The 13,765-nt window shown below is 36.6% G+C and overlaps 1 protein-coding gene across 5 annotated transcripts in view; it reads right to left on the reverse strand.

Annotated features, from left to right (window-relative positions):
* DIAPH2 (diaphanous related formin 2) overlaps positions 1 to 13,765 on the reverse strand; it is a 906,017-nt gene that overhangs the window by 621,724 nt on the left and 270,528 nt on the right. For all 5 annotated transcript variants that reach the window (XM_064362655.1, XM_064362651.1, XM_064362641.1 and 2 more), the window contains one exon: positions 8,569 to 8,683. In XM_064362655.1, coding sequence (XP_064218725.1) covers positions 8,569 to 8,683 — 115 coding nt within the window. The remainder of the gene's footprint in view (positions 1 to 8,568; positions 8,684 to 13,765) is intronic.

Below are 13,765 nucleotides of genomic sequence, written 5' to 3' on the forward strand. Positions count from 1 at the left end.
AATTCAGAGAGTATTTTGAAATATAATTTATAATATAACATTATGACTTATGAGGAGAATGCAAATGTCATAAGCATGAAGGTACAAGATTTGGGAACTAAAATGGACCTTAGAGATGTAGATTAAGAATTCATACTAGTCAGGATATCATATCTTGCCTACTGATATTTATTCACAATCAGTGATTATAACCTATCTATAAATTCCCATCACCCATCTGTTCACAAAAAGCCTATTCAAGGGCTAATCACCAAATTACTAAACCACTAATGCTTAAAGAATAAAACCCAAATTCTTCAGCGTGAAGTTTCCTTACGACCTTCGCCGCAAAGACTCTTCATTCCAGAGTCCTGACCCAAGGCTGACTGCATTGTGCTTTCAATGCAATATGCATTTCACCCCTCCTTATTGATAAATTAAATGAACCATAGATCACTGGCCCAAAACTGTCTCCAAACTTTAAGTTCCAATTTAACAAATGGAAACCTAAAGAAGGAATACAGTCCTCCCTTAGTATCAACTGAGGACTGGTTCCAGGAGCCCTTGCGGATACCAAAATATGCAAATATTCAAATGCCTGATATAAATGGCATAGTATTCATATAGAAGCTATGCATATCCTCACATATACTTTAAATCATCTCTAGATTAGTTATAATACCTAAATATTAGGTTGGTGCAAAGTAATTGCAGTTTCTGCCATTAATGTAAATACTATGTAAATAGTTATTATACTGTATTTTTTACATTTCTTCCTTTTGAGACAGGGTCTCCCTCTGTCGTCCTGGCTGGAGTACATCAGCACCGATCATGGCTCATTGCAGCCTCAATCTTCCAGGTTCAAGTGACCCTCTCGCCTCAGCCTCCCAAGCAACTGGGACTGCAGGTGCATGTCACCACACCCAGTTAATTTTTTTTTTTACTTTTTGCAGAAGCTGGTTTCAAACTTCTGGGTCCAAGTGATCCTCTCACCTCGGCCTCCCAAAGTCCTGAGATTATACGCATGAGTCACCACACCCAGTGTATTTATATTTTTAATTTTTTCCAAATATTTTCTATCTATGGTTGGTTGAATCCATGGATGCAGAGGCCTACACAAAGATGAAAGGCAAACTGTATATTTTAAATAGTTGAGCTTCAGGCAACAGCAAACAGCCAAACTTCAACTAATTGTAGGCAGCCAACTGATGAGCCTATGCCAAAACAAGGCAAATGCCTCATTGCACCATGCCCAGATGAGATAAATGACTATCCTTAGCCAATTAAATGATTAAATGATGTTTCTACTTTGTTCCCATGTTCATGCTATAAAAGCTTGAGGCTCACAGTGAAACTCTGCTGGATCTGAGTGCTGCCCAATTCATGAATGATTCTTTCCTCACATGAACTCTATTAAATTTGATTAAAGTTTTTCTTTTAACATTTTACTAATGGTATTCTCTAGCTAAAATGCCATTTTTCCTTCCTTCCTTCCCAATAGAAATTCTATTAAAATTTTAAGTCCCAGCTCTAATTATACTACCTCTAGGATATCCACTGACCCTACTCAAAATTATTTTTTTTGTACCCCAATGGCTTTAAAAAATATATCTATTCTAACATTTACTACAACTTGACTAAATATACTGAGCATTCTCCTACCTCTCTCAGTAGACTGTAAGTTCCCTGGTGCCTTGACAAGACCTTACTCATTTCTTTCTCTTCCATTTAGTATAGAACCTTGCACATAATAGGTTCTCTACAAACTTAAGCTAAATGAATTGAGAGATCCATTCTTTCCTAAAACAGAAATAATCTGTTTAAATAACACGTGAAAAATAATTTCCTCTTAAACTCTAAGAGTAATTTAGGAAGTATAATTTTATGCTACTTTCACGTATTAAAACTTAAACATTTAAATATTATAGATATCAGAATTAGTGTATTTTAAAGCTCCAATTTAGCTCTTAAACAACTTCCTGAAAAATACAATTGTAGTGCTTTACAGGACACTTAGCAAGGACAGAGACATGAGCTCTTCTATGCTCTTGCAGTAGTGAAAAATAGAGGTTTTGGAACACTGATCTAAGAGGTTTAGAAATAGGTATTAGCAAAAACAGGAATGACGTTCCTTCCGGAATACAGCTGAGTAAGCTGCAATGAACAGCAAAATGGCGGGGGAAAGTTGCCCTAGAGATAAGAAAACCAGAGCGGTGAAGTTTTAAGTTTGATGGAACCAGACCCTTCTGCTGATTTCCTACTAAACCTGCCACCAATTGACCACATATGAATCAAGGCACTGCAAATGACAAGGAACTTCAGCTATTATAGTAACATCAATCAACAATTACTGCATGTTACAAAAGAATGGCAGTTTAGGGTCATTAAAATTTGTTTTAGCTATGGTGTGCATGTCTGAAATAGGCTATGATGCATAATTGATCCCATATATGTCCTTTCAGAAGTAAATTTTAGTAAAAGTAATGGTACTGAAAGGTGATCCTTTCCAGATTTCTACCTAAATATCCAAAATTAGGTAAGTCATAGTAGTATGGAATAGAAAATTCAAAGAATCAAAATTAAGAGGAATGAAAATAAAGCATTCTCAGCAATACATACATAAGAGGTTTTATATGAATTTTGTTTAGTTTTGATTTGGTTTGATTAGGTTTTGGCAGCTGCAGTAAGAATTGCTTCAATTCTGACTGATTAGCTCTACCAAGTGCTGAAAAGAATAGCAGTAAATTCTGCTGAATTAACAGTTGTACTGAAGCATCAATAACTAAGACACACACACACACACACACATATACACTCACACAAACAGCATCAGGTTAAATGAAAGGGATACCAAACAATGTGCTGGGTGCTTTAAATATATAACCTTGTTTAATTCTCACAATACTACTAGGTAAACATTAGTCTATTCATTTTACGCATGAGAAAATTCAGTCTCCAAGGTTACAGTCACAGCTGGAATGCAAGTATGTGCGAATTTATTTCCTTTGGCTTTTCCTACTATACCACAGTATCTTTAAGAACTTCATAATAGATTTTACACTTACCTCACTGTCTCTTACTTGAGTTTCTTCACTGGGAAAATAGAGTCTGTGCTTAATAACTTCCAAGATTCAGACTAATTCTAAAATTTTATAAAATCTATGATTCTTGTAGCACTCAATTCAAATAAGTCAATAATCAAAAGAGTAAATGCTCAATAGGAAACATGCAAAGAAATGGAGGGGGAAGTTTACAGAAAAAGAATAGTTTTGCCTGTACAGAAATCAAACATTTTTTGGAATAAATGAAGAGAGACACAACATACCAAAATCTTGGGGATGCAGCAAAAGCAGTATTAAAAGGAAAGTTCATAGCACTAAAGGCCTACCTGAAAAGGTTATAAAGATCTCAAATTAAAGATCTAGCTTCACACCTAGAGAAACCAGAAAAACAAGAGCAAATCAATGCAAAAGCTAGCATAGGAAATGAATAAAATCAGGGAAGAACTGAATGACATTGATACCAAAAAATCCATACAAAGGATTAACTAAACCAAAAGTTGATTCTTAGAATGTATAAACAAGATAAATGGACCACTACCTAGATTAACAAAGAATAAAGAGACCATCCAAAGTAATACAATCAAAAACAACAAAGGTGACATTACAAATGATCCCAAAGAAAAACAAAAGATCCTCAGAAACTGTTATGTATACTTCTGTGCAAACCAACTACAAAATCTAGAGGAGATAGATAAATTCCTGGAAACACATAACCCCCCAAGATTGAATCAGGAAAAAACAGACCAATATTGAGTTCCAGAACTAAATCAGTAACAAAAAAATGTAATGACCAAAAAAAGCCCCAGAACAGACAGATTCACAGCTGAAGTCTACCAGATATAAAAAGAAGAGCTGGTACCAATTCTACTGGAACTGCTTCAAAGCACTGAGGAGGAGAGACTCCTCACAACTCTTTCTATGAAGCCAGAATCACCCTCATACCAAAACCTGGGAAAGATACAACAAAACATGAAATCTACAGGCCACTATCCCTAATGAACATAGACACAAAAATTCTCAACAAAATACTAGCAAACCAAAGCAAACCAAATCAAACACAACATCAGAAACTTAATTTGCCAAGATCAAGTAGGCTTTATTTCTGGGATGCAATGTTTGTCAACATATACAAATCAGTAAGTGTGATTCATCACAAAAACAGAATTAAAAAAAAAAACATATGATCATCTCAATAGACATGGAAAAACCATCAACAAGATCCAGCATCCCTTTATGATAAAAGTCCACAAAAAATAGGCATACTTCAAACTAATAAGAGCTATCTATGACAAACACTCAGCCAACATCACACTGAATTAAAAAAAGCTGGAAGCACTCCCCTTGAGAACTGGAATAAGACAAGGATGCCCACTCCTGTATCTATTAAACACAATATTGGAACTTCTTGGAAGAGAAATTAGGCAAGAGAAAGGAATAAAAGATAACTGAATAGGAAAAGATGTCAAACTTATCTCTCCTCACAGACGATATAATCCTATACCTAGAAAACACTAAAGACTCTACCAAAAGCTTCCTGGAACAGATCAACAATTACAGTAAAGTTTCAAAATACAAACTTGATGTACAAAACCTAGTATCATTTCTATATACTAACAGCTCTCAAACTGAGAGCCAAAACAAGAATGCAATATCATTTACAATAGGCACAAAAAAATGAAATACCTAGGTATACATCTAACCAAGAAGGTGAAAGATATCTACGAGGAGAGCCACAAAACACTAATAAAAGAAATAATGACACAAATGGAAGAACATTTCATGCTCATAAATGGGAAGAGTCAATATCATTAAAATGGCCATACTGCCCGAAGCAATTTACAGACTCAACACTATTCCTACCAAACTACTACCGATGTCATTTTTCACAGACTTAGAAAAAACTATTCCAAAATTCACATGGAATCAGAAAAGAGCCCAAAGAGCCAAAGCAATCCTAAGCAAAAGGAACAGAGCCAGAAGCATCATATTACCTGACCACAAACTATATTACAAGGCTACAGTAACCAAAACAGCATGGTACTGGTACAAAAACAGAAACACAGACCAATGGAACAGACTAAGAGAACCAAGAAATAAAGCTGCACACCTACATCTATCTGAATTTTGACAAAGTCAAACAAAAATGCTGTGATGGCTGTATAGCCATATGCAGAAGAATAAAACTGGAACCCTGTCTTTCACCATACACAAAAAGTAATTCAAGATGGATTAAAGAATTAAATTAAAGACCTCAAACTATACAAATCCTATAAGAAAACCTAGGAAACACCATTCTGGACATCTGCCTTGGGAAATAACTTATGACTAAGTTCTCAAAAACAACTGCAACAAAAATTGATAAGTGAGACTTAATTAAACCAAGGAGCTTCTGCACAGCAAAAGAAACTATCAACAGGATAAACAGACAAGCTGCACAATGGAGGAAAATATTCACAAACTATGCATCTGACAAAGGTCTAATACCCAGAACCTGTAAGGAACTTAAGGAAATCAACAACTAAAAAACAAATAATCCCATCAAAAAGTGGGCAAAGGACATGAACCGATACTTCTCAAAAGATAACATATGGGCTGGGCATGGTGGCTCACGCCTGTAATCCTAGCACTTTGGGAAGCTGAGGCAGGCAGATCACCTGAGGTCGGGAGTTTGAGACCAGCCTGGCCAACATGAAACCCTATCTCTACTAAAAATACAAAAATTAGCTGGGTATGGTGGTGGGTGCCGGTAATCTCAGCTACTCAGGAAGCTGAGGCAGGAGAATCACTTGAACCTGGGAGGTGGAGGTTGCAGTGAGCTGAGATCATGCCACTGCTCTCCAGCCTGGGCAACAAGAGTGAAACTTTATCTCAAAAAAAAAAAAAAAAAAAAAAAGACAAACAGACATACAAGCGGCTGACAAACATATGAAAAAATGCTTATAACACTAATTATCAGGGAAATGAAAATCAAAACTACAATAAGATACCGTATCACACCAATCAGAATGGCTATTGCTAAAAAGTCAAAACAAAAACAAAAGCCAAAAACCCCAAGCAGATGCTGGCAAGGCTGTGGAGAAAACAGAACGCTTATACACTATTGGTAAGAATGGAAATTAGTTCAGCTACGGTAGAAAGCAGTTCGGAGAGTTCTCAAATAACTTAATACAAACTATCTTTCTACTCAGCAATCACATTACTAGGTTTAAATCCAAAAGAAAATAAATCATTCCTCCCAAAAGACACACGTACTTTTATGTACATCACAGCACTGTTCACAATAGCAAAGACATGGAATCAACCTAGGTGCCCATCAACAGTGGATTGGATTAAGAAAAATATGGTATATATATATCACGGAATACTATACAGCCACAATTTAAAAAATCATATCCTTTGCAGGAACATGGATGCAGCTGGAGGCCATTATCTTAAGCGATTAAAGCAGGAACAGAAAATCAAATATTGCATGTTCTCACTTATAAGTGGGAGCTAAATACTGGGTATTCTTGGACACAAAGATGGGAACAAGAGACACCAGGGCCTAATAGAGAGCAGAGGGAGGGAAGAGGGCAAGGATTAAAAAACTAATGGTCAGTTACAATGCTCATCACTACCTAGGTGATGGGATCATTTGCATCCTAAACCTTGGAATCATGCAACATACCCATGTGAGAAACCTGCACATGTACCCCTTGAATATGAGTTAAAATTATTTTTAAAAATGAAAGTAAAATAAAATTGCCTGTGAATATAAGAAAATGTGCTCAATTTCACTTCGTATTCAAAAAGTAAAAATTATAACAACACTGATTTAACATTTTTACCTCTGAGATGGGCAAAGGTTTTGGGAAACAGATATTCACAGATATTCTTTGTGACACTATAAATTGATGCACACTCATTCAGAACGTACTTTCATACTATCTTTAAAATTTTTAAATTTACACAGCATTTTATCCAGGAATTTTACTTGTAGCATTTATCTTACAGATAGTTGAACATTTGTGAAAAACAGCATATACAGAGTTACGTTTACCACAGCATTTCTTAAATTAGCAAAAGACTAGAACTAATCTAAATAGTCATTAATATGGGATTAATTAAGATAGGTTCATACACAAAATTCTATGCGGTATGTAAAAAGAACACAGTAGATAAACACAAGCACCTATAGAATAATCTTCAGGCACAACTGGTGAAAACAGCAAGAAATAAAAAACAAAAAATGATAAATGCACATATGTGTTGAGAGGCATAGACTATTTCTAGGATAAAATGTGAAAAATTAGAAGTAATGATTTTATCTGGGCAAAATGCTGTATTTCTGAGATTAAAGGGAAATTTACATTTGTTATACTACCTTATTTTACTATATGAGTAATTTGCTATAAGCATGAACGCTTTGCTACAAGCAATTTTTTAACTTTAAAAAGTGATTATAGTAAATGGTAATCACTTGAGTCATTGAAGAATTCATTAAATGTGAGGTCTGCGATACCAAATGAGGAAAAAAAAAAGGTAGGCCTAATAGTAGTAACTTTTTTAAGTTGTCAAAATTCTTCAGAATAGTCTAGTCACCCCAGATTTGTATGTGTATATGAACTTCAATTTACAAAGAACAACAAATACAGCACGAAAACCTCCAGCGTACATAATCTAAAAAAAAAATTTTCATACCTCTATTCTCAAAAATTTAAATTCTCATATTCTAAGGCATGATGTGACACATCACACAAATGAATGGTAAAGGTGCAAGGGCATGAGAGTATGGATTATTTCCATTTTTCAATTGCAAGGACTCATTCAGACAAAAAATACTATCCTTAACTGAACTGTCACATCTGCAATGATTAGTGAAATAATCATGTTAAAAAAATACCAAAATTAATGAACCATAATGATTATGAGATTGAGAAGCTACCTGTATAGTATCAAAATCATGTGTGAAATTCACAAGTGAATAAATGATCTAATAACAAACAAAGCACTCTATTATCAAATCAGTAAATAATACTTATAAGGTACTAGATTTTGATATTAATCCAAAATATCTAATTAAAGCAAAAACTATAGCATTTCCCAAGAATCCAAATTGATAATACAAGCATGACAGGAAAGACTATTAAGACTATTGGACCAATCTTATTTCAATTTCATGAAAAATTCTGAGACTTCAGTGTTCTCTTACATTATTTACTCTTACGTGATGAATTAACAGATTTCTCTCTCCTACTTCTCAGTAAAAATGACAATTTTATAATGGAGCAGTGCAACACACATATTTAACAATAATAAACCCTGTATTCTCAGAAGAATAATAACATTTATGTGTAATAAAATTCAAAGGTAAAATAAATTTCCTTCTTTAGTTATGGTAAAATATGGTTAAATGTCTGCCTATTGATGTTTCACCCTGTCCAGTGTGGGAAAAGTATACATATACACATTACTAGAAATTTTTAGCAAAGCACTGAATTAAATTATACCTGAATCAGAAACTTATGTTTTATTTTAAAAAATGTACCTTTTATCTGAGTAGCAAAATTCAGTGCCAATTTTGCAAAGAGATCTGGATTCTCAAACTTGTCTTCTTTAACTTTTAACCAGAAACAGTTCTCAGATAATTCTGTGGGCTCAACCTGAAACAAAAATAACAAAGAAAAGATTCTAAATTATAACTTCATATTTAAATTTTCAAGAAACTAACTTTCAGCAAGGTCGAACAACAGTTCCTTTATTTCTCTATCCTCGAAGTCAATTTCAGGATGTACCTAAATAATACTTATAAAGTAAATATTCATTGGGAAACTCAGAATTGTGTGAAGAAATAGTACACAATAGCAATAGGCCTCATAGCAAATTGCATCTTAAATATTATTCTACTTAGGAGGCTTAAAAATAATTCAGGAAATCCTAACTCCAACTCACATAAAATCATCTTGTTCCTGCGTTTTTTAAAACAGGGAAATAGAGAAAACTGAATTCTCCTTTTTCACTCACTAGGTTTAAGGTAGCATAAGGATAGCTGACACACATCTCCTACTTTGTGTCAGGTACTGTTTTAAGTGATTTGCATATATTAACTAATTTAATCCTCATAATAATTTTTTGACCTGTTATTATCTCCACTTTAAAAAATGAGGAAACAGAGCCCAAGAAAGTTTAAGTGGCTACCCAAATTAGTAAATGGAAGAGCTGGGATTTAAATCTAGATGTGTGCTCCAGAGGACTGTGGTCTTAACTACTACCCAAGATTAGAACTTCATCTTCCAATAAGCTGTGAAGCTTTGTTATGTGTAACTACCATTACACTGTACACTATACTGTTAAACTAGGAAGCATATCATTACATTAACACAGGCAGACAACTAAGCAACAGCTTTGTAATCCAGTATTTTGATGAATTGAACCTAATTCTTTTAAAAGAAAAACTACATTCTAAAACCATTTAATACAAGTTTACTCTTATGAGCTAATCATAAATATATGCATAAGATTGAAAAATGATTTAATCATTCTTGTTAAACCAACTTATTACCTATATGCTGTCTGACACTGTAAATATGCTCTTGGATGAGATATTTCCCCAAATGGTTGTCTGGATAAATATGGATTTTCATTAAAATATTAGTTCCCACTCAATGAGGACTGTGTCAATCTACATAATAACCTTTTAAAAGAAACATATTATTTGATAATAATAAAGCCAAACAACATTCAGAAGAAAGTAATTTCAAACATCTTATCAAAAAACAATTAAGGTATGTCAATACTAAATATCGTCACTTATTTAATACTATTTGGAAGTGTAAAACTAAAAACAAAGTTATTCATTAAGAAAAACAAGTAAGATAAAAAGGCTCAATAATACAAAGGATTTTAAGAAAAATGGAGAAGAGGCTTCAAGATGGCTGACTGGAGGCACGTGGTACTCACATCCTCCATAAAAAGCCAAAAAAAGGAAGATCCAAGATGGCTGATTGGGAACAGCTCAGGATTGCAGCTCCCAGTGAAAGCGCAGAGGGTGAGTGGACGCCACATTTCCAGATGGATTTTTATTGCCCACAGACCAGGAGATTCCCAGGAGGAAGAGCCCCACGGGTCGCCGGCGCGGCTGTTTTGGCCGGTGCGGCTATTTTGGCCGGTGCGGCGGTTCTTCGTACAAAATACTCTGGTCTGGGTGCCGTTTGAGCTGGCGAGAGGAGCTCCAGGAAGGCACAGTCGCCCATTCAGCTGATTAAAAAAAGGGACTGAAACAGGCAGCCAGGCCAGGAGATTCCTGGGCAAAAAAGCACCACAAATATCAGCGTCACTGTTTCAGTCAGTGCAGTGGGTCACCGCACAGGAAATCACACAGATCCCGGCGCCTGTTCAACAGACGACTGGAACATCTGGGAGAGAGTCAACCATTCAACTAAAAAACAAAAAAGGTTCTGAGGCAGGGAGCCAGGAGATCAGGCTCGGCTGGTCCCACCATCACACACACACACAAAAAAACAGTAATTGGAAATGCTCTGGGTTTAGAGCTTCACAGCAAGCACAGCTGAACCCGGGACAGTTCAGCTCTATGGCAAAGGGGCGTCCGCCATTATCGAGTCACTCCACCACTACGGAGGTAGTCCGCCATTGCTGAGGCAGCCTATCATTGCCAAGGCAACCCGCCGTTGCTGAGGCAACCCACAATTACAGAGAGAGTCCCCCATTACAGAGGTGGGCCACCATTGCCGAGGCAGTTCTAACTGCACCCATATAAACAGGACTGCAGGGAAGTTCACATGGCAGCTAGGCGGAGACCATAGCAGCTCAGCAAAGCCTCTGCCGGCAGACAGTGACTAAGCTGCCTCCTTGCTGGGCAGGGCAGCCCTGAAGAAAAGGGAGCAGCACAACGGAAACACATTAAATAAAGCCCTAACTCCCAGGGACAGAACACCTGGGAAAAAAAAGGGGGTCTATGAGTTCTACTGCAGCAGGCTTAAACGTACCTGCCCAGCAGCTCTGAATGATCAACAGAGCTCACAGCTCAGCACTCGAGCTCCTATAAAGGACAGACTGTCTCCTCAAGCAGCTCCCTGACCCTTTATATCCAAAGAATCACTTCATAAAGGAGAGATCAGACTGACATCTGGTGGGTATCCTTCTGGGACAAAGATAGCAGAAGAAGAAACTGGTAGCAACCCTTACTGTTCTGCAGCTGCTGCAGGTGATCCCCAGGCAAGCAGGGCCTGGAGTGGACCTCAGCAATCCTACAGCAAAGGGGCCAGACTGTTAGAAGGAAAACTAAGAAACAGAAATAACTTCATCATCAAAAACTGGACATCCACTCAGAGACCCAATCTGCAGCAACTAACGGGTAAAACAGCCGGCTAGCATCAAAATGGCAGTATCGAATTCACACATAACAATATTAACCCTAAATGTAAATGGACTAAATGCCCCAATCAAAAGACACAGACTGGCAAATTGGATAAAAAGCCAAAACCCATCGGTGTGCTGTATCCAGGAAACACATCTCACATGCAAGGATACACAAAGGCTCAAAATAAAGGGATGGAGGAAGATTTACCAAGCAAATGGAGAGCAAAAAAAAGCAGGAGTTGCAATTCTCATCTCTGACAAAATAGACTTTAAAGCAACAAAGATCAAAAGAGGCAAAGAAGGACATTACATAATGGTAAAAGGATCAATGCAACAAGAAGAGCTAACGATCCTAAATATATATGCACCTAATACAGGAGCACCCAGATACATAAGGCAAGCTCGTAATGACTTACAAAGAGACTTAGACTCCCACACAAAAATAGTGGGAGACTTTAACACCCCATTGTCAATATTAGACAGATCAATCAGACAGAAAATTTACAAGGATATCCAGGACTTGAACTCAGACCTGGACCAAGCAAACCTAATAGACATTTACAGAACTCTCCACCCCAAATCCACAGAATATACATTCTTCTCAGCACCACATCACACCTACTCTAAAATTGACCACATAATTGGAAGTAAATCACTCCTCAGCAAATGCAAAATAACAGAAATCATAACACACAGTCTCTCAGACCACAGTGCAATCAAGTTAGAACTCAGAATTCAGAAACCAACTCAGAACTGCACAGCTACATAGAAACTGAACAATTGGCTCTTCAATGTTGACTGGCTAAACAATGAAATGAAGGCAGAAATAAAGATGTTCTTCGAAACCAATGAGAACGAAGACACAACATACCAGAATCTCTGGGACACATTTAAAGCAGTCTCTAGAGGAAAATATATAGCAATAAGTGCCCACATGAGAAGAAAGGAGAGATCTAAAATTGACACCTATCGTCAAAATTGAAAAAGCTAGAGGAGCAAGATAAAAAAAAAACTCAAAACCTAGCAGAAGACAACAAATAACTAAGATCAGAGCAGAACTGAAGGAGATAGAGACACAAAAAACCCTTCAAAATAATCAATAAATCCAGAAGCTGGTTTTTTGAACAGATCAACAAATAGACAGACCACTAGCCAGATTAATAAAAAAGAAAGGAGAGAATAACCAAATAGATGCAATAAAAATGGTTAAAGGGGGTATCACCACAGATTCCACAGAAATTCAAACCACCATCAGAGATTATTACAAACAACTCTATACACATAAACTAGGAAACCTGGAAGAAATGGATAAATTCCTGGACACTTGCCTCCTCCCAAGCCTAAACCAGGAAGAAGTCGAAACCCTGAATAGACCAATAACAAGGTCTGAAGTTGAGTCAGCAATTAAGAGCCTACCATCCAAAAAAAGCCCAGGTCCAGATGGGTTCACAGCCGAATTCTACCAGACATACAAAGCGGAACTGGTACCATTCCTTCTGAAACTATTCCAAATAATCCAAAAAGAGGGAATCCTTCCCAAATCATTTTATGAGACCAACATCATCCTGATACCAAAACCCGGCAGAGACTCAACAAGAAAAGAAAGCTACGGGCCAATATCCACGATGAACATAGATGCAAAAATCTTCAATAAAATACTGGCAAGCCGATTGCAACAGCACATCAAAAAGCTTATCCACCATGATCAAGTAGGGTTCATCCTGGGGATGCAAGGCTGGTTCAACATACGCAAGTCTATAAATGTAATTCAATACATAAACAGAACCAAAGACAAAAACCACATGATTATCTCAACTGATGCAGAGAAGGCCTTTGACAAAATTCAACAGCCCTTTATGCTAAAAACCCTCAATAAACTAGGTATTGATGGAACGTATCTCAAAATAATAAAAGCTATTTACGACAAACCAACAGCCAACATCATACTGAATGGGCAAACTGGAAGCATTCCCTTTGAAACCTGGCACTAGACAAGGATGCCCTCTCTCACCACTCCTATTCAATATAGTACTGGAAGTTCTAGCCAGAGCAATCAGGAAAGAAAAAGAAATAAAGTTTATTCAATCACGAAAGGAGGAAGTCAAATTGTCTCTATTTGCAGACGACATGATTGTATATCTAGAAGACCCCATCATCTCAGCTCAAAATCTCCTGAAACTGATAAGCAACTTCAGCAAAGTCTCAGGATACAAAATCAATGTGCAAAAATCACAAGCATTCCTATACACCAGTAACAGACTTAAAGAGAGCAAAATCAAGAACGAATTGCCATTCACAATCACTACAAAGAGAATAAAATACCTAGGAATATAACTAACAAGGAACGTAAAGGACCTCTTCAAGGA

The sequence above is a fragment of the Aotus nancymaae genome, unplaced genomic scaffold, assembly GCF_030222135.1.
Source record: "Aotus nancymaae isolate 86718 unplaced genomic scaffold, 86718_ANA_hifiasm-v0.15.2.pri h1tg000004l, whole genome shotgun sequence".
NCBI lineage: Eukaryota > Metazoa > Chordata > Mammalia > Primates > Aotidae > Aotus > Aotus nancymaae.